The sequence below is a fragment of the Thamnophis sirtalis genome, unplaced genomic scaffold (genome assembly GCF_051295495.1).
Source record: "Thamnophis sirtalis isolate CommonGarterSnake01/CBP01778 unplaced genomic scaffold, rThaSir2_p1.2 scaffold_10, whole genome shotgun sequence".
Classification (NCBI taxonomy): Eukaryota; Metazoa; Chordata; class Lepidosauria; order Squamata; family Natricidae; genus Thamnophis; species Thamnophis sirtalis.
The window spans coordinates 9,389,634-9,410,192 of record NW_028261390.1 but is presented as its reverse complement, the minus strand read 5'-3'; the positions used below and the strand labels follow the sequence as shown (position 1 = coordinate 9,410,192).

Below are 20,559 nucleotides of genomic sequence, written 5' to 3'. Positions count from 1 at the left end.
AAATGCTCCCTGTATTCCTCCCCCTCCTTATTTAAAATAATTATGTCTTTGAGACTGGTTGACATTGAGGGGGGCATTTAAAGCTCTCCCAAAAAAATTGGGTCAATTTATTAACACTTCATGGCAAGGGACTAGCAGTGCTTTAAAACACCCAGTTGCAGGATTTTAGTCTTCAGTTCCCTGCTCAGTGGGAGAATTTTATCTGCTTTTATTTTTTAAAAAATAATTTTTTTTAAAATGGAAATTTAAAAAATTGTTTTTAGTTGCTTTTGAGTCATCTATTTTATCTACTCCCCTAGAAAATTGATATTCCGAGAGTTTGCCCTTACTAGCAAATGTTTGCTAATAAAGCCCAAGCCTCAGTTTATCGATTTTCTAGGGGTGTGTATAAAACATGACATAATTTATATATTATATATATTTAACATATATGTTGTTATAACATATTATTATATGTTATAATAACATATATATATTATATAAAATGTCACGTGGCTGCTTAAGAATCAGTTGAAAAGATTGTTTTGCAGCGGAGTAATTTTTCTGGCGCCTTTTCTACAGAAGCCATAAGTGACTCAAATGTGCATGCAACATAGTGGCAGCCCGTAAAATCCTATTTTTATGTCTCGAGGACTCGTGTGTTTTTCAGCCGTGGCAAACTTTAAATAAGATCGAGCGGGTTGCCATTCTCCACACTATTTTAACTACAAATTTTCAAGGTCGGGTGGGGAACGCCGAGGTAGAGGAGGGGAAAAAAATATAAGGGGTTAAGGGAAATCAGACAGTCGGAAGCGCCAACAGGAGAGGAAAAAGCCCAAGGTGGCATTGCTTCGAGTGTTGGCGCGAAATCGCCGCCGCTCTAGCCCATCGCCTCGGTGGTTGCGCGCGCGAGAGGAAATGCGCGCGAGGAAACGGGGGCTCACGTGACCCGCGCCGCCGCATTCTTCCCGTCAGCCATTTTAGATCGGAATCAGCCAGGCGGCGCCATTAAAAGTGCGAGAAAGGAAGGAAGTAAAGCCAGAGACCTCCCGTTTCCTTCCCCTGTGGAGAACATTGCTTTTTTTATTCCCCCCCCCCCACCCCTCCAGCGGCATATTTATTTCTCTTTCCCCGGTTCGAAACCGGCCCGCCGAGTCTCTTTTTTTTTTAACCCAGCCGGGGAAACCTCCCCTCATGTCGGACGACCAGTTCGCCGGAGACGAAGCGCTGGCGGAGGCTTCGGAAGAGAGCGAGCAGCTCGAAGGGATCCTGGCTCCCGGCGGCGATGGCATGGAAGAGGCCGAGGGAGGAGGAGGTGAAGGAGAAGGCGGAGGGGGAGGAGGCGGCGGCGGCGGCGGCTCAGGCGAATCGGAAGGAGCCAAAATCGACGCCAGCAAGAACGAGGAGGATGAAGGGTAAGCCGGAGGCCTCCTTTCCTCTTCTCTCTCCCCCCCCGCCCCACCGCCCCCAATCATCGCTTTCGGTCTGCAGGAGGCGACGGGCATCCTGAGGCGATCGCCTCTTGCAGGAGAAACTCTGGCCGCCGCCGCCGCTTCTTTATTTATTTATTTCGTCAAGCATGTATAAGACAACATATATACGTATAAACTTGATTATGAATACATGAAATGGACATGAATAAATGGGGACAGTAGGACAGGGACGATAGGAACCCTGGTGCACTTATGCACGGCCCCTTAAAGACCTCTTAGGTATGGGGTGAGGTCCACGGTAAACAGTCTAAGGTTAAAGTTTTGGGGGTTTGAGGATGTAACTACAGAGTCAGGTAGAGCATCCCAGGCGTTGACCACTCTGTTGCTGAAGTCGTATTTTCTTGCAGTCGAGTTGCAAGGAGCGGTTTACCATAAGTTTGTATCTATTGTGTGCTGGTGTATAATTGAAGCTGAAGTAGTTGTTGACACACAGGACGTTGTAGCAGATAATTTTGTGTACTACGCTTAGGTCAGACCGAAGGCTGGGTAGTTCTAGGTTTGCCCAAAATTTCGAGCTTGGTGGCATAAGGGATTCTATTGCGGGCAGAGGAGTGGAGAACTCTTCTCCTGAAATACCTCTGGACTCGCTCAATGGTATTAATGTGCGATAAACAGTGTGGATCCAAGCAGACGAGCTGTATTCGAGAATTGGTTCCCCCCCTCTTTCAGTGCACTGAAGTATGCAGGGCTGGCGGAGGAAAGTGCATGGAAAACTCCAGAAGGGATTGCTTTGGGGTCGGTGTTTTAGATTTAAACGGCCATCCTAAGGAAGGATGGAAGTGACAGGCATCACAGGCAGTCTTCGACTTACAACAACTCGCTTGGTGACCGAAGTTGGAAACTGCGCTTGGGGAAAAAAGGGACACTTAATGACCATTGCAGTGTTCCCCTCTTCCCCCCCACAGTCATGTGATTTACATCCAGATGCTTGACAGCAGATTCGCATTTATGACCAGGTGTGTATCATGGGATTTCCCATTTTACGACCTGATGAGCAAAGTCAGGGCGGGTGGGGGAGTCAGATTCACTTAACCGAATGTGCGGATTTTAACAAGTGAGGGGATTAACTTAACAGTTAATTAAGGGAGGGACAAGGGAAAGTCATAAAATGGGGCAAAGCTCACTTCACAAATGTCTGTCCCTTAGGGACATAACTTTGGGGGCTCAATTGTGGTTGTAAGCTGAGGACTGCCTGTCGTTCGAAATCACACACTTGTGATCCGCATTAACTCAATGGCACGTGGTTTACAGATCATCTTCGACTTAACAACAGTTCATTTAGTGACTGTTCAAAGTTACGACATCGGTGGGACAACTGATCTGTGATCGTTTTTCACATACTTAACGACTGTTGCAGCATCCCCATGTGATTGAAATTCAGACAATTGACAACTGACTCATATTTGTGACAGTTGCAGTGTCCTGGAGTCATCTGATCACCTTTTGCAGCCTTCGGACAAGCAGAGTGTATGGGGAAACCAGTTTCACTTAACAACTGCAATGATTCAATTAACAACTGTGGCAAGAAAGGTTGTAAAATCGGTCAAAACTCATTTAACAAATGTCTCACTTAGCAACAGAAATATTGGGCTCGGTTGTGGTTGTAAGTCGAGGTCTACCTGTATTATTTCATATGCCTTCTTCCCCAGCCAGAAGCAAAATCTATTTTAGAGTAACATGTATTTTAGACCCACGTAGTTGAAAAGAACATAAAATGACCTGTGGGATGAAAACAACATTTTTTGTTGGTAAAGGGCCATGTATGCAGCTTCAAAAATGTATTGTGGGAAATAGGGAAGCACCAGAGAAATTGCATAGTTTTTTATCTTTGTTTCGGGATAATAATCTGAAAAGTTTGTTTTAGGTTTGGGCAGTGAATGTGAATGTGTTTTTAAAGTGAAATGTAGATTAATGAACACATGAAAGGCATTGACATATGGAACCTCATAGATCCTAATGTAGATTTTGTGGTTGACATGATTGGCTGTTAAATATCTGGGGGATACACAGATATTTTTGAGAAGAAAGCTTTTGTGTTGTATACAGTGTGGTATAGAGATTTGATTTTCTAAAGCAGAGGATTTCAAACTTTTTCAGTTTTAAAAACTTAGCAGAACCCTAATAGAGGGTTCTCTAGTGATAAAAATTGGCTGTGTTTGAGTGATTTTTTTCCACTTCAATCTGTCACAACTTTAAAGTTGTTGCGTGAAAACCTTTTAATGCAACCAAAACTAGTACATTATTTTAAAAAGCAGTTCTAGTATTACATATGGTTTGCATGTTTTATTTGAAATAGTCAAGTCAATCATGGTGCATCTGTCTTGTAAATACACAGGTTTTTTGAGGTGTTTGATTTTTTTTAAAAAACAGTTAAGTAACAAACACATTGATGACCTTAAAGAGGAAGAATCTTCTTCCATTCAATTAACAACTATTAACAACATAAAGCAGACCAATAGCTTACTTAGGACATTTGTCACGTGGAAATTCATCCCCTCCCCCCAAGTCTTTAACAAACATATAGGTGGTGAAGGTTTGGGAGAGAAGACAACATTGTTTGGCCTCTAGAGCCACAAGGATATGGCTGGAAATGTTACATTATTAGAATAGGGTAGGATATTTTTTTTAAAAAACTTTTGGGAATGGTTTTTAACAGTTGTGAGATCTTAAGCCTTACTGAGGCTTAAGATACTAATTCTATCTAATTTTATCTCTTGGTTTCCTCCTCTCTCTAAGCTGATTCCCCTTGTCATAAGCCTCTGCAAAGCCAGAGAATCTGGTTTCTGTTTAAATCCCCAATGCTTAATCAGAAATCCCAAATTTTAATTTTGTGGGATGCTTCAGTGGCCACATGTGTAGTCATGGGTCCCTGTTTTACAACGTGCATCTGGTTATCAGCCTTTGAATAATAGAATCATAGGCCTGGAATGGACCTCAGGGGTCTTCTGGTCTTACCCCTTACTCAAGGCAGGAATCTTATACTGTCCCAATCAAATGGTGGTCGGTCTATTTTTGAACTTTTGTAATAATGCATATTCATCTAATAATTTATTTAATATCTTATTTATCTAATAAATATGCTTATTTATTTTAACCTAAATATGCGCCATCTGGTTCTTTTTCAATAATCCACTTCTGAAAATCAGTTAATGTTTCCATGTAGAATTTTATTCAGCCCAAATATGAGGTGTTCTTTCGACATTTGCGTTTCATCACATGCAGTAAACAAGTATAAGGTGCAAACTTAAGATAAAAAATTCCGTGGCGTTGGCTGGGAAGAGAAGTGAGACTTCAATATGCTGTTCTGAAGAAGAGATAATTATGGTTTTAGTATTTTGGCCTGTTTGGAAAACTTGAATATGTCGTACATTCAGTTCCCTGATTATAAATTTCTCTGTTTGGCATTGGTATGTAGGGAGCGGCTGAACATGTCCTTACCTATCATTTTGGAAATTGCTGTTAGTATTTTATATGGCAAAGATTTATAGGAGTAATATCAATGTAAAAATCTCTGAGGGAGATTGGGCGGTTTAGAAACAGGAAATATAAATAGATAAAATATTACATGAAAAACTTACTTGCTGTAGCATATGGAACTATAAAGATAAGGCATGACTGAGATCTGAAAAATTGACAATCCATAATGTTTCATTAGTAAGTTCTGTGTCATGTGCAGTTTATACACAGTTCTCACAGTAAGATTCACTTTAAAAATCAAGAGACTGAAGCTGACACTATTAGTATTTTTAAACTTGGTGCAAATTTTGTTATTGATATGCATTCAGACAAAAACACTTGTGCTTGCACTAAGGTCTAAGACACCCATCACTTTGTTTTGTTGCAATATAGAGTAAAAGCAGCCTTGGATATGACATGTAAGCAGAGCCAGCCAGTTGTGTGGTCACTTCCATGCCAAGGTGGCAGCCCTACTTTATCTCTTATGTAGGTAAGCGTATAGCTATGGGGGAGTATTTTAGGCTACTGAGTGGGTGTTAGCTTGAACTGTCAGCAGAATGGAGGAAGGAATGGGGCTTTGCTGTTTGGACAATACTATGATTAACTTCGCTATTTAAGTAAAAAATCCTATGTGTCCTGTTCTGAGAGAGTCTTTCAGACTCATTGGCAGCCATTAGGCTTAGCTAAATGTAAGGGGCTTTTCTTTTGCTCATTTTCTCTTCATGCAGTAATACCAGGCTGATGGGACACTTTCCATTTGCAGATCAGCCTCTAGCTAGAAAAGTTTTTGAAAAATAAGATCTTTGGTGTGAATCTCCTCCCAAGATTCATTGATCGAATCAGTGGGGTTTGTGTGTGTGGCCCCTGCAGTTGTACTGTACGCTTATTTCTCTTAAATATTAACATAAAGAATAAATTTCAAACCCACTTCATTTTTCTAGTGCATTTAGGTCACAGAAGGTGATTGTGAACCCGGATGATTTGTTTTTAAACATTTTTGTAATCTTGGAACCTTAAAGGACAAATTGGTATACTTGTGACATATGCTGCTATATAGTGTTGATAATTTACAGCTTTAAACTCAATTGTGTCTACAGAAAAATGTTCATCGGCGGCCTTAGCTGGGATACTACAAAGAAGGATCTTAAGGATTACTTCACAAAATTTGGTGAAGTTGTAGATTGCACTCTGAAGTTAGACCCAATTACAGGGCGGTCAAGAGGCTTTGGCTTTGTGCTGTTTAAAGAATCTGAGAGTGTGGAAAAGGTAAGCTTGTTTTTATTTCTTTCTATCTAGACAAGCTGCCTAGAATTGTCTCCAGGCGAGATGGGTGGCATATAAATTTAATAAACAAAATAAACAGATAAGCACACATCAGTAATGAAAAAGTGAAAATATTGTGCCAGTTCTTGAGGTTCTATTAATTTCAAGACCATACAAATGATAAGATACGGGTTGTTGCATTATAGTCATAAAAACATAATATGTTTTATTTTGGAAACCTTTTAAAAAAAAAGAAAAATTGCTTTCAGGTCATGGATCAGAAAGAGCACAAACTGAATGGCAAAGTGATTGATCCTAAAAGAGCTAAAGCAATGAAAACAAAAGAACCAGTGAAAAAGATTTTTGTGGGTGGCTTATCTCCAGATACACCAGAAGAGAAAATAAGGGAATATTTTGGAGGTTTTGGTGAGGTGAGTTAATTGTTTTCATGTCTTGGTTAACGAATTCTTAATTATTTAGATAATGGTATAATATCTTTGAAGAAGAAAATGTAGTACAAATAGTCCTTGACTTATGACCACAATTGAACCCAACATTTATGTTGCTAAACAAGACAGTTAAGTGAATTTTGCCCCATTTTATGAGCTTTCTTGCCACAGTTGTTAAGTGAATAGATGCAGTTGCTAAGTTAGTAACCCGGTTGTTAAGTGAATCTGGCTTCCCCATTGACTGCACTTGTCAGAAGGTGGCAAAAGGGGATCTCACCTGTCCCTGGAACACTACAACCATCATAAATATGTGTCAGTTGCCAAGCATCTGAATTTTAATCATGTGGACACTAGGGGTGAGATTATAAGTGTCAAAAATGGTTATAAGTCAATGCCACTGTAACTTCGTAACTAAATGAACTGCTGTAAATCAAGGACTACCTGTATTTGTTTTGGGTGTTAGTTTGGCCAGTTTGTTTGATTCACAATTGTTTATGTAAATATCAATTTTGATCTTGTCTTCAATTAGAGGGCAGAAGTGCATAGAGTTTATAATCTTAAATTATAATAAACCAAGTGCTTCTTGGGATGCCTCATTTTTTTTCACCCAGAAGCCAAGTTAAGCATTGATCTGTCACTGATTAGAATGTCATAATTGTATTGGTGATCATTTCTGGGATTGTGAGGTAATGCCAACTTCACTAAAATCAACAGATGTTTTAGCACTGAGTTAAATGGAGAGGGGGAATTGCACTCATTTTATTGTAGAAGAAATTCTATTATATGAAACAGAGCATTTCAAATTAAATCTAAATACTGGTAGTAAGTTTGCAGAGGTGAGTCAAATTTTAGGCATCTTTTCTGTAAAAGTGAAATCATTATAAATATTTAGAGTTACCTTATCTTAGTAAGTTTATAGATAGACGTAATGATTTATAAGGAGGTTGAGCTGGATTTTATATGGATTTTGGTAATTACCAATTTTATGTATAATCTCATAAATAAATAAAAGTTCATTTATGATCAGCAGTATAAACATTCTAACTCAGTAAATGGTCTAATAGGAAGTCTCTTCAGATATTTATAATGGTTGCTTAACATTAATAAATAAATGACTGTTAAGTTTTATAACAATTGGACTACAGAATAACTGATTTTTATCAATCTTGTTTGGTATATTGATCAGGTGGAATCAATAGAACTTCCTATGGACAACAAAACCAATAAGCGCAGAGGATTTTGCTTCATTACTTTCAAAGATGAAGAACCAGTGAAGAAAATCATGGAGAAAAAATATCATAACGTTGGTCTTAGTAAAGTATGTTTCAAGCTATGATTCCAAAACGCCTTCTTTTTAGAAAGCGAATCCTGGTTTTGTTCAGGTCAGTGCTTTGAAGATTGCAGTATAGACAGGAGAGAACACAAATGGAGAGGCTGGTGTGGATTCCTTGGATGAAGCGACACTTGTAACAAGTGTGATGCATTTTTTGCATGCTTCTCAAAAATCCTCTGTTTGGTGAACAACTACTTGAAATCATTATCTGTGATTAACCACACACAGTCCTTTGATCTTCATTCAATCTATACACCAATGAGTTGGGAAGTTTTGAAAGAGATTGCATGTTTTTTGCAGAACGAGAAAAATTAATAAAGGGTGCTGTGTGCTGCAATGTTTTTTTTTCTCCATTACGCCATAAGTTACATTATTTTGTGTATATGTCTCTCTATGTACAGTATGTGTTTGTGTTATGTAGTCTAATTTTTTTTTTGTTTCAATAAGAGTTACCATTTTCTAATCGTTTTCGATTTGATGTAGTTTATTAATGGTGATAGTAATTTCAAAAAGATTCTTCTAAAGTGTTTGGTAATGGGTTACCAATATTTTACTAATGGTGTTTTCTTGCTTTTACAATTTTTCCCCTAGTAACAGTATTTGGAGCATATATTACTTGGTGAAATTAAGTTAATTTCAAAAGCAAACATTTAATAACGTTTTGCCAGTTACAAAAATATTTAACCTGTCTCATTAAGTAGTTACTGCTGAAACATGCATAATTCTTACCAAGGTATTTGAGAGAACGTGATGTGATGCTAACCTTTTAAAAAAAATTAAATTTGCATTTTCTGTGACATAAAGTTTTTAAACAATTACATTGGCAAATCATATGAGGAATATATTGCTTTGCCTTCCCCAGTGAATATAGAAGCCTTAATGTCATAGTTAAAGATGATAATGTGGAGTAGATAATTGACACTTCACAAAAATACCTAAATAATCGGTTGATTCTTTTTTTTAAATATTTCAGTGTGAAATAAAAGTAGCAATGTCAAAAGAGCAATATCAGCAGCAACAGCAGTGGGGAACTCGAGGCGGATTTTCTGGAAGAACCCGTGGCCGTGGTGGAGGTAGGTTTTTGCATTTAAAAAAAAATGCTGGTCTTTTCCACATATCTGAGTGTTTTTGAGTTTCACCATTCTTGTTAATAATTCAGCCACTGGCTTTGTGTTTAGATGAAGAGATTAATTTGTGTGGCATTATTTTCAAATTTGAGAAGGAACTGCTAGAGGGGATAATTTTGAGCAGTTGGGAAAGTTATGTAACCCATTCAAACGTGTGGCACAATGTGATCCAGCTGCTGCTGCTGCACCATCATAAAAAAAGGCCCTCATTGGCTTGCCTGAAATGAAACACACAGAGACTGTTGTTGTGCAGCATTTTAATAGTTAACGGTGATGTCAAAATCCATGCCTGCGTAAAATTAGGTCAATGAGAAATGCCTTAGCCAGCATCACAAGGAATAATTTGGTGTCCTCCTTACACCTTTATTTCTCCCCTGAATCCAGACAGGAAAGAGTCGGGCTCAAAGCTGGTTAGCCCTCCATTTCTGGCCTGCTGGTCTATGCCCTGCTACCCCCTCCCTCCATAAAAAATGGAAAATAGGTAGCAAGAGGAAGAGTGCTGAGGTGTTTCTGTTTTCTCTTTTTAATACCTTTTCTTTTTATAAAAAAAATATAAAAAGCGTGAGGCAGCTTGCTTCAACAAAGGTGCCTGACATTTTTGCTTGGATGGCAACTCGCCAGCAAACTTTGGGTATATATTGCCATGTTATTTAGTATGTGAGCTGCAGGGTGCATGGCTCAAGCATCATTTATTAGCATAAAATTTGTGCGATATACAAATTTATGTACGTATTTTTCGGAGTATAAGACGCACCGGAGCATAAGATGCACCAAGGTTTTGAAGAGTCAAATTTTAAAAAAAAGTTTTTGCACTCTGCAGCCCTCTCAAAAATAGCCTGTTTTTTGCAAAAATGGGCCCGTTTCCCCCCCCCCAAAAGAAGAGCATGAATAGCCTTTAGGTGGCTTGTAGAGTGTTCCTGGGGGTGGGGGCAAATATGAGCAAAAAATGGCCCATTTTCATGAAAATGGACCCATTTTTTGTCAAAAGGGGGGGGGCATTAGGAAATTTATAGAGTGCTCCTGGGGGTGGGGGTGGGGTTTGCTCATTCTCCCACCGCAGACCCCAGGAGCTCTCTGAAAGCTTCCTACAAGCTATGCACGGCCATTTTGGTGAAGGGGGCAGGGTTTCAGGAGGCCAAATATGCCGTATTCAGTATATAAGACGCACCAAGATTTTCAGCCTCTTTTCTGAGAGAAAAAGGTGCATCTTATACTCTGAAAAATATGTTATATTGTACATAATTATGAATATAAATTCATAATTTATGTATATTGTACATAACATTTATGTATATGTATTATGTTTTTGGAAACAAAGTACTGTTTCAAAGGGTCAGTTTGCTTGAATGCAACATCAAATAAAAACTCAGGTTTGTTTTAATTCTCTTGCTGCAATTTTGTTGTAGGCTCCAGTCAAAGCTGGAACACAGGATACAATAATTATTGGAACCAGGGGTATGGCAACTATGGATACAACAGTCAAGGTTATGGAGGCTACGGAGGCTATGACTACACCGGCTACAATAACTATTATGGATATCCAGATTATAGCAGTACGTATTCGGCAAAAAATTATTGATGTATTGTTGGGTAAACAGTTTTATTTCAACCCTAAAACTATGAATTCACAAAGTTGTACCAAAGCACTCAAGGTCAACTATGGTTCTGGACAATGAAGACGTAATTCTGGAGTTTGCATGAAACAAAATCTGGAAAGGTCATGTTGGCTGATATGGATGAGCCTGGTGCTTCTCACTTCTCAGCTTCTTCATATGCCTTGTGCATTGCCTAACCATCGATTTCCTCAGAGCCTTCCTTCCTGTACCTCTATTTAGCCATTTCAAGCTGCCTTTACTGCCGTCTTGGCCTCCTCTCCCTAAAACCTCCCTACCTGAAACAAACGTCTTCAGTGGTGGGCTTCAAAAATTTTAGCAACGGGTTCTCTGCCCGGTTGTTGGGTGGGCATGGCCATGGTGGGCGTGACCTAGTCGGCCTCCTGTACCATAGCTGGTGGGGTGGGGATGTGTTTTTGCCCTCCCCAGGCTCCGGAGACTTTCTTCGTGCCTCTGGGAGGGCGAAAACAGCCTCCCCTGGGCTCCGGAGGCCAGAAATGGGCCTGTTTTCAGACTTCCGGAATTTCTGGGAGGCCTGTTTTTCTTCCTACCTGAGCCTCTGTGCGGGCCCTGCACTTACCTGGCATCCAAAGTGGGCCGTGTGGAGACTCCTGGGAGGGTTGGGGCGGGGCCAGCCAGGGGTGGGATTTGCAGGTTCGCCGAACTGGGCAGATTCTCAGCCCACCCCTGCACGCCTTTCATTCTGGACCTAAATCATCTGAAAGGAGCTATTTCATATAAATGTAGGCCTTGACTACAAGTGAGCCCAAAATTTCTGTGGCTAAGCAAGACATTTAAGTGAATTTTGCCCATTTTAGGCCCTTTCTTGCCACAGTTGTCAAGTGATTCACTGCAGTTGTGAAGTTAGTAACACAACTGAATCTGGCTTCCCCATTGGCTTTGCCTGTTAGAAAGTCACAAAAGGCCCCTGACCCTGGGACGCACTATAACCATCATAAATACGAGTCAGCTGCCAAGCACCTGAATGATCACCTGACCATGGGGATGGTCGTAAGTCACTTCTTTCAGTGCCGTAGTAACTCGCTAAGCAAACTGGTAAGTCGAGGACTAGCTGCAGAATATTATGCAGTTTCTCTGTTATTTAAAATAACAAAACTATTGTGCTTGTAGTGATAGGCTTTTTCGAAAGATGGAACGTCCTTTTCTATGAGCAGTTGAAAACCTGAGCAGAAAATATTGGAGCCCATTTTACAAAAAAAAAAATCTGACAAAATGAAAACGGACAACTTCTAGTACAGTCCTATAGTTCCAGTTCTGAAGAACTTTGAGCCTTCGACTGCTTGGTGCTGCAGATCCATGATTAAGTTATATCGATACCAGAGCCCCCAGTGCTTTTAATTCTTTCTCTCCCCCACTTTTTTTTTATGTGCTGCTCTTTGCATCTTTGCAGCATCTTGCGCAAAATTTGCTAAGGAACACTGAAAAGAATGGCGAACCGTGCCAGCTTGGACAAGAAGTTGATGTACCAGCTCATAAGCCAGAACAACTTGAAGCTAGAGTAGTAGGCAGTGTCCCTTCTAGAGAACATAACAGGCATTTCCAAAGATACCTCTTTTCAAGTTGTGGAATTTCTAACAGATGATGATATCCCCACCGTATGGTGCTAATCAAGTATATCATTAATGCTTTAGCATATTCCCTTCTATATATCTCTCTCTATATAAAAATGGCTGCGTATGTATGTTCCAGCATAATTCTGGAACGCCTTGAGCAATTTCAACCAAACTTGGTACACAGTTCACTGGAGAAAAATACTGTAGGGGGTAAGAAATCCCTAACACCCCTGTGGAGGTGGTGGGGGTGTTCTGTTAAGATACAGCCTGTTGTGCTTTAAAATAGCTTCTACTACACTGCCGTAAAATGGCTTCCACTGTACAGCGCAGTGGGTTTGACATGGTAATGACTTCCCAGTACTTCAAAAGGGGGCTCCCTCTGGTAAGGGGGAAACCCAACATTAGAAATTACGTTTGTTCCTGACATTTCCCCCCTATAAATAAATACTCGTGCAACGCTGGGTTATCAGGTAGTGATGAAATAATTAAGACTTGGCCTTCTCTCATTATTACTATCTGCTTCTGGAAGAAGTATTCCTAGAGCAGTGATGGCTAACCTTTTTGGTGCCGAATGCCCAAAGTGCGCGCGAAATTGCGGAAATGTGTGCATGTTCGCGATACTCCAAAATGCAACACAAGCGCCTCCTGCGCATGCACACACATCCCCTGCGCATAGACCTGCGTCGCCCTCACCCATTTTTGGTTTCCAGGTTAGTGCAGGAGTCTTTCCAGGCCCAAAATGGGGTGCGGGGAGGGGCGGGTGAATGCAAGCGAATCCCCAAAATGCAATGAGAGCACCCCCCGCACATGCACCCCTCTCCCTGAGCATGTGCGGCAGAGACCCAAAGACCAGCTGGCTGGTGGGAGGCACGCACGCATGTGCGGTGGAGCTGGGCTGGGACGACAGCTGACATGCCTGCAGAGATTGCTCTGCGTGTCACCTGTGACACGCATGCCATAGGTTCACCATCACAGTCCTAGAATATAATTTATTTTTAAAAGTGTGATACTCTGATTTTTATTTTGGCAGATAATTATTTAAGAAATTAGATTTATACCTGTTTTATAGAGAAGAGCAACAAAGAGGATTAGGGGACTGGGCTAAAACTTACATAGAAAGGTTGCAGGAACTTGGTATGTCTAGTTTAATGAAAAGAAGGACTAGGAGAGAGATGAAAGCAGTGCTCCAATATATCAGGGCTTCCACAAAGAAGAGGGAGTCAAATTATTCTCCAAAGCGCCTGAGGGTAGAACAAGAATCAATGGGTGGAAACTAATCAAAGAGAAGCAACCTAGAACTAAGGAGAAATTTCCTGACAGAACAACTAATCGTGGAACAGCTTCCCTCCAGAAGTTGTGAATGTTTCAACACTGGAAGTTTTTAAGAAGAGATTGGATAACCATTTGTCTGAAATGGGATAGAGTTACCCTAACCCTAAGCAGGGGGTTGGACTAGAAGACCTCCAAGGTCCCTTCCAACTCATTCCCATTCCTATTATATTCACATTTGTAATGTTAATATAATACAAAGAGGTAACCTTTATTGTCATTTTTTTCCTGTGGGCCCTCTGGCACACATTAAAAATGAAATTCTGTTGCCTGCTCTCAAAAGGGTACACATACATAACACACACACAGATATGCTGCATATATACACACACAAAGACACACACACACATATATTTCTGTGTGTGTATGTGTGTGTGTGTACACACACACACACCTACACTCGTAACATATGAATACATATAAATATGAATCACTGTCCACCTTGAATACATAGCGGAAAGAGGAAGCTTGAGAGTTCACAAGGTTGATACCGTATGGAACAAAACTGGCTGAATCTGGATTTTACAAAGGAAAGGGATGTTTTACAATAGCTTCTTTAGTCTTTTTGAGCCTTACACCTGAACTTTTTGTTCAGATCAGCAGAGTGGTTACGGGAAGGTATCTCGGCGAGGAGGCCATCAAAACAGCTACAAACCCTACTAAATTATTCCATTTGCAGCCTATTGCAGACAGGTATGTTCCGCATTTGTAAAGCCGCATTCTAAGTCTAACTTCGTTAATTAATAGTAGTTTTCTCAAAAACTTTGTGTAAGATACTATATAATAATGTTTTAAAATTTTACAGCACCCAGAAGTGCTTACCGTAATGTAACATAGTGACTTTGAAGATAAGTAACCCAGGTCCTCTTAAGCTTTTACCTTTTGCCCTGTAAAATTAACAAGTCAGTAAAGTTAACAGGTAAAGTACTGCTAATGGGTACAAATTAAGGAATTGCCGCGAACTAGTATTGCCTACTAACTCTGATATTATACCTTGTTTGTACCCGCCAGCGGGAACTTCCTTGCAGGCCCTGTGTCGCGCTGACTTCCCGATTCTCACAGGCCCGCTCAATGCGGACAGGGTACGAGATGCTCACGCTCTCGAATGCTGCCGTTTGGTATGGTCTCTTCCAACATCCTGTATCAGCCTTATAATAAAATGGATACTTCAAGCTTTGCCTTCACTTATTTCTTTGCTTGTAAAACAAAACTCCTCGTAATATAATTTTAATGCATTTTTTACAGGCCCAGTAATGGTTAAATACGTCAGCTTACTGAATAATTTTAACTGTTTGTTCTTCTAAGGATACAGCTTGTCTCTGGATTTTCCAGTATTAATTTTATATTTTATTAATCTATTTTAATGCTTGCTTTTCCCATTTTTATAGACACTGTTGTAGCAGTAATTGCAAGATGTTCTTGAGCTGAAGTCCTGTTGTGACAACTTCTCTAACTTTTCAATATATACATATATAAATATATATATATTTATAGATTCACATACCCCTATTTACGTCTTATATAGTAGACTATTAACTCTTTTTCCTCATTGCATTCTTCTTAAATGGACAAATAGTGCTGTTTAGCTGCCCAGCATAAGTCTTTAATAGAGGTCTTGGGCCAAAATAGTCACCACCCAGCTACAACCTAGTGGTGGTTGAGAATTAAAGGTTTGCGGAGATGCTTTATGGCATTTTGTGAAGTAAATAAATAAATATCTCTTGAGCAATTTCAGATGTGGAAAGATCCTTTTCCAAACCGTGGTGCACATGTGGATTTCCAGCTCATGGACTCTCCTGTTCAGCTTTAATATAAAAAGCATATTTGATTAATGTTGATACTATATTTACGTAGTGGGAAGTAGGGCTATCTAAGCAGTTTTCTGTAAACTTTTGGCTACCTTGTTGGTCTTCCCAAACTGACTTGTTTTTCTTTCTCTCTAGGTGGACAAGCAGTATTCTCCACTGGAAGATTCATTTTGAGGCGGCCCATGCCGCCTGCTAACCGCAGTCAAACTTAAAAAAAAATGTATCAAGTCACTGAATTTGAAAGTAAGATGTGGGTCCCCTCTGACGTTTGATTGCACAGAATTGTTTCACCGTCTTATATTTTTTAATTGCTATGCTTAAGGAATCAACTTGACTTATGCCCCGTTCCCATTTTGTTCCCAGTATTGTAGAGCAGGTCTTGTGTTTTAAAGCCCAGTGTGACAGTGTCATGATGTAGTAGTGTCTTACTGGTTTTTTAATAAATCTTTTTGTATAAATGTGCATTGGATTTTTTTTAACCAACCTCCCCCCTCCCGGGGGGGGGGACACAAAAAGGGCTATTGGAAATTTGGCTGTGGTTTTTTCCGTCTTTCATGAAAGGTTGTATCCAACTAGTTATCATTTATTTATTTAGCGTATGACGATTTACAGAAAGCTGGAAGTCCACTGCGTCAAAAACAGTAGATATTCAGTAGCTGACAGGATCCAGAAGCAGCCACCAAGGCACTTAGGGGTTGAGTGGTATTAGCTAATGATGTCACTGTTGCCTGGACGACATCCAGTGGGGGGGGGGCTGTCTTTTGATCCCACTCAAGCTTCCCCAATTTATCTACTTACATGCTTTTTGAACTTCTAGGTGGGCAGGAGCTGGAGCAAATAGCAGGAGCTCACCCTGGCATGTAGTACCCGGGTTTCAAACTTGAGCTTGCCGGTCATCAAGCCTCTGTTCTAATCACGAAGCCACCACATCCACTTTTATTCAAGCAGTGATAAATACTGTGTTTCCCCAAAAATAAGACCCACCCTGAAAACAAGCCCAAGCCTGATATTTTGGAGGTTGGCCTGATATAAGCCCTACCCGGAAAATAAGCCTGGGGGATGAGCATGGCAAGCACGAGAGGTGGCGAGGGTGTGGGGGGACTGATGGTGCCCAGCTGCAGCCTGCCATCTCCTTGGGGGCAGCGCAAATACTGCTAATTCGAGTGTGGAGGCATGCATTGTATCTCCTTTGCAGAAAGGATAATAAGACCGGGTCTTATTTTCGGAGAAACACGGTAGTTAAAATTTCACAGTATGAGCACCAGGTGGCACATCTACACCCTTTCAGTCATTTCTAATCTTTAAAATTTGAATTCTGTTGGTAGAAAGTAGGAAAGATCATACAGGTAGTCCTCAACGTACAACCACAATTGAGGCCAAAATTTATGTTGTAAAGTGAGAAATTTGTGAAGTGAGTTTGCTCCATTTTATGCTTTTCTCTCCAAATTTGTTCAGTGAATTACTTGCAGTTCTTAAATTGGTAGCATGGTTGTTAAGCGAATCTGGCTTCCCGTTGACTTTGCTTTGTCAGAAGGTCACAAAAGGGTATCCAGTGGCACTGCAACCGTCATAAATGTAAATCAGTTGTCAAGCATCCAAATGTAAATCAAATCACCATGGGGATGCTGCAACGGTCATAAATGTGAAAAATGTTCATAAATCACTTCTTTTCAGTGCCGTTCTGACTTAACGGTCATTAAACGAACTCTTGTAAGTTGAGGACTACCTGCATAGCAGGGGTGTCGAAACTGGCGGCTGGCGGGCCGGATGTGTCATGTGTAGGCCACGCCCACGCCAGCTCCACGAATGGGTAAAATCCATTTTCTGCCCCGGGCGGCGGGGATAGGAATGGGTGGAAAATGGGGCGCACAGAGGCAGCAATAGGCAGCAATCCCTGCAGCGTGAAACAGCTGATGGTTGGGAGGCCATCCCAACCGACAACCAGCTGCTTGTGCTAATCAAGCTGTGCTGAAGCTAAAACTGAAAAGTGCTGTTTGTTGTTTGCTGCAAGGAGGCAAATTGCTGGGATGCAATGGCCACAGGGTGTGGGCCGGCGGGTGGGCGGGACTAGATTTGGTGTATAAGACGCACCCAAAATTTCACCCTCTTTTAGGGGGGGGGAAGTGCGTCTTCTACCCCGAAAAATACGGCACATAAACTTATATATAAGTGCCCCTCAACCTCCTTGAAAAGCTCATGGTGTTTCCAGATTCCAGAAAGGCTGATTGTGACTTAATGGATGTTAGGTAACAAATAACAGTGAAGAGTATTCTTGAGGGAAATACCAAGAGTTTTAATTTATGCTTGATTTAATCTGCATAGGTGGAAACTAAAGGAAACCTTACAGGAGGGCTAGAACTCAAAAAAGACTAATTCTGTTTGGATGCCTCTTTCCAATTCTGATTGTGTTACTTCTTAAATTGAGTAGAATAAGAAATTTGGTTTAGTTGTTTTGTTTAAGGTTTGTAATTGGATCTAATGACCTGCCACTTTACAAGAAAGTACTCTTCCAAATAGAAGAAGGAGCATGAGCTACTTTATTAATGGGTGAAAACGAGCAGTTTATGTATAAAAATAGGATTTCAACATAAATATTTGTGCTCCATATACAATACTTTGTACATTAGGTAGGTTTAAACATTCCCTACATTGGGATAACTCCGGTGGCTATAAGAATTATGAAAATAACGACGACGATGAATATTATTGTTATAATTATGATCATTTTAGCATTTTTCCACCACAGCTTCTTTGAAATCTTGACAGAAGTTTTTTGGAAGCCATGAGCCTGAAATCGGATGGGGAAAAATGATTTAAAAATGGGATTCATTCAGTAAGATGAAGCTGCTTTAAAAGTGCAGCATACATTTTCGTTCAGTAAGTTTGCTTTATTTACTTAAATAAGTGATTAAAATGTTTAAAAACAAACCAGACCGTCTTGCAACGTCCTATCCTATGTGGTTAGGATGAATATGGCAGGTGAGGAAGAGAAAAAAGTCCATAGAATGTAGATTAAATTGGGTAAGACTGCACCTAGTTTCACCTGAATGGGTGAAAGTTGAAAATATATCCTTGATTTTCCTCTTTTCCATTAATGATCGCAGGAGAACCTAGTTGAGCAGTGGAGGGGGGTATCTTAGTCAATGAATAATTTACCCCGTTAATTAACCAATTCACACGCTCAGGAATCAGCCCAGTTTTCTCAAGTACTGGTGGTCCTTGACTTACGACCACAATTAGGACCAGAATTTCCATTGCTAAGAGATGGGGTCATTAAGTGAGTCAGTGCCTGATTTTTTTTTGCTATGGTTAAGTGATTCCCAGTGGTTGTTAAGCATATCACATAGTTCTTAAGTGAATTTGGCTGCTCCCCATGACTTTGCTTGTGGGAAAGAAAAGGTAACAGATGGTGATCACATCATGCTGGGATGTTGTAATGCTAGAAAGACATGCTGCTTGCCAAGTACCCAAATTTTGATCCCGTGACTGGATGCTGTGGCCCTTAATGTAAGGAGTCAGTCCTGTCGTAACTTGGAATGATCATGCAAGAGGCCATAAATTGAGGACTACCTGTAATAGGTTTGGACTGCTACATCCTGTTGGATGATAGGTCGCTCTCTAAGGCAGGGGTGTCAAACTCAATTTCATTGAGGGCCGCATCAGGATTATGTTTGCTCTTGGTGGCCCGGGATGGGTGTGGCCAGCTCAATGTCACTCATGTCGGGGGCGCCTATGGTGTCCAAGTGCTAAGGCAGGATTTCCCTTAGACCTTCCCTCCCTATCATAATTCCTTCCTTCCTTCCTTCCTTCCTTCCTTCCTTCCTTCCTTCCTTCCTTCCTTCCTTCCTTCTCCTTTCTTCTTTCCTTCTTTTTCCTTCCTTGCTCTCTTCTTATCATTCCTTTTTCTTTGTCCTTCCTTTTTCCTTTTCTCCTTTCCTGTCCCTTCTTGGATGCTCAAATGCAAAAGGGGAAACATTTCTCATTTTGTTCTGTTTTGCTTTTGGTTTGGTTTGCTAGCCCTCTGCCAGCAAAGACGGAGCCCAGGGTCACTTCCGGTTTGTCTGTAGGGCTGTTTTTAGTCCTCTGGAGCCTTCAGGGAAGCCTCCTGAAAGTCCCTGAAGGCTCCGGAGGACAAAAACTGGTTCTATGAGCAAACCGGAAGTCCATTCCCGAACTTCCGGGTTGCCTGTAGGGCCGTTTTATTGCGCTCCGGAGGCTTTAGGGAAGCTCCTGAAGCCTCCGGGGAGGCGGGGGTGGGGCTGTTTTCGCCCTCCGCAGGTTCCTATAAAGCCTCTGGTTCCTGGGGAGGGTGAAAAATGGCCTCAAAAAAAGGCTGAAGTCAGCTGACCAGCGCATGCATACGCGCTGGCCAGCTGACAGGGCAACACCTCCCGTGCCCTGACAAATGGCTATGGCATGCCTGCCAGAGGTTCGACATCCCGGGTCTAGAGTAAACAATTACCGCTGTTTCAAGATCATCGCTTCGGTCAGCAAGTTCACTCAGCCGCTCTTCTCTTTCAAGGACCTTCTCGATGTTCTGAGTCATAACGCTTTTCACGTCATCAACTTGGACTTGAAGTGTAGAAATTGCGATATCGTTGGATTTCGCCATCTGTCCAGGATAACAAGTTTACTTGATGAGACTTGTTACAAGTAATGCCCGTCGGTCTTAAAAGATGCTAAGTTAAGATGCCTCCTATGGTTTCATTGAAAGTGTGCTGTGGACTCATATGTATATTATTTTAATATTTAAACGGTGCGTTGCTTCTCTGCCAAGACTGGTTTTCTTATTAGCAGCTTGAGGAAACAACAGCGCATCACTGGCCATCCACACACTAATCAACCAATAGGAAGGCACCACATAAGCACAACTCATAGAATAGCCTAAAGCAGGGGTCAACAACCTTTCGGACCTCAGAGACCACTGAATTCATAATTTTAAATCCCGGGGACCGCTAATATGATCTGCCTAATGAGCAGGTAGCCATGGCTAGGTAGTCATGTGACTGAGTGGGCATGGCCAACTTAATATCACTCATGTCGACAGGCGCCTTGCCCAGCCTCTACTTGCTCCTCCCCTCCCAGCACTCCTCGCCTGTTCGCACGGGCCTCAACAAGAAGCAGTTGTTGCAGCC

General features: G+C 41.0%; 2 protein-coding genes across 9 annotated transcripts; one reads left to right on the top strand and one right to left on the bottom strand.

Moving 5' to 3' along the window:
• Window positions 1–954: 954 nt before the first annotated feature.
• HNRNPD (heterogeneous nuclear ribonucleoprotein D) lies at window positions 955–15,882 on the top strand. Of its 8 annotated transcripts, XR_015697844.1 has the most exons (10): window positions 956–1,394; window positions 5,322–5,414; window positions 6,026–6,194; window positions 6,461–6,622; window positions 7,827–7,958; window positions 8,947–9,046; window positions 10,507–10,653; window positions 14,212–14,309; window positions 14,628–14,734; window positions 15,560–15,882. XR_015697844.1 is itself a non-coding variant. In XM_087724012.1 (9 exons), the coding sequence occupies exons 1-8, from the start codon at window positions 1,174–1,176 to the stop codon at window positions 14,277–14,279; spliced, it is 1,092 nt and encodes a 363-aa protein (XP_087580138.1). In that variant the 5' UTR covers window positions 956–1,173; the 3' UTR covers window positions 14,280–14,309; window positions 15,560–15,882. The 8 variants fall into 8 exon arrangements, 6 of the variants coding, with proteins under 6 accessions (XP_087580135.1, XP_087580138.1, XP_087580137.1 ...); XR_015697843.1 differs by having other exon boundaries at window positions 14,212–14,734; XM_087724012.1 differs by lacking the exon at window positions 14,628–14,734.
• A 2,170-nt stretch (window positions 15,883–18,052) lies between these two features.
• On the bottom strand, window positions 18,053–20,036 carry LOC148043768 (vesicle-associated membrane protein 8-like). Its single transcript, XM_087723887.1, has 2 exons — window positions 19,887–20,036; window positions 18,053–18,212 (listed from the first exon to the last, which is right to left on the bottom strand). Exons 1-2 carry the CDS (start codon window positions 20,034–20,036, stop codon window positions 18,069–18,071), a joined length of 294 nt encoding a protein of 97 aa, XP_087580013.1. The 3' UTR covers window positions 18,053–18,068.
• Between the last annotated feature and the right edge of the window lie 523 nt (window positions 20,037–20,559).

What these genes read in the sequence shown, in the direction of transcription:
- LOC148043768 (XM_087723887.1), bottom strand. Translation starts at nt 20,036, where the DNA reads ATGGCGAAATCCAACGATATCGCAATTTCTACACTTCAAGTCCAAGTT. An exon ending in GCGATGATCTTGAAACAGCG is followed by an intron (nt 18,213 to 19,886) that starts GTAATTGTTTAC and finishes ATCCGATTTCAG; the next exon opens with GCTCATGGCTTCCAAAAAAC.
- HNRNPD (XM_087724009.1), top strand. Translation starts at nt 1,174, where the DNA reads ATGTCGGACGACCAGTTCGCCGGAGACGAAGCGCTGGCGGAGGCTTCG. An exon ending in AGCCCTACTTTATCTCTTAT is followed by an intron (nt 5,415 to 6,025) that starts GTAGGTAAGCGT and finishes TTGTGTCTACAG; the next exon opens with AAAAATGTTCATCGGCGGCC. An exon ending in AACCCGTGGCCGTGGTGGAG is followed by an intron (nt 9,047 to 10,506) that starts GTAGGTTTTTGC and finishes ATTTTGTTGTAG; the next exon opens with GCTCCAGTCAAAGCTGGAAC.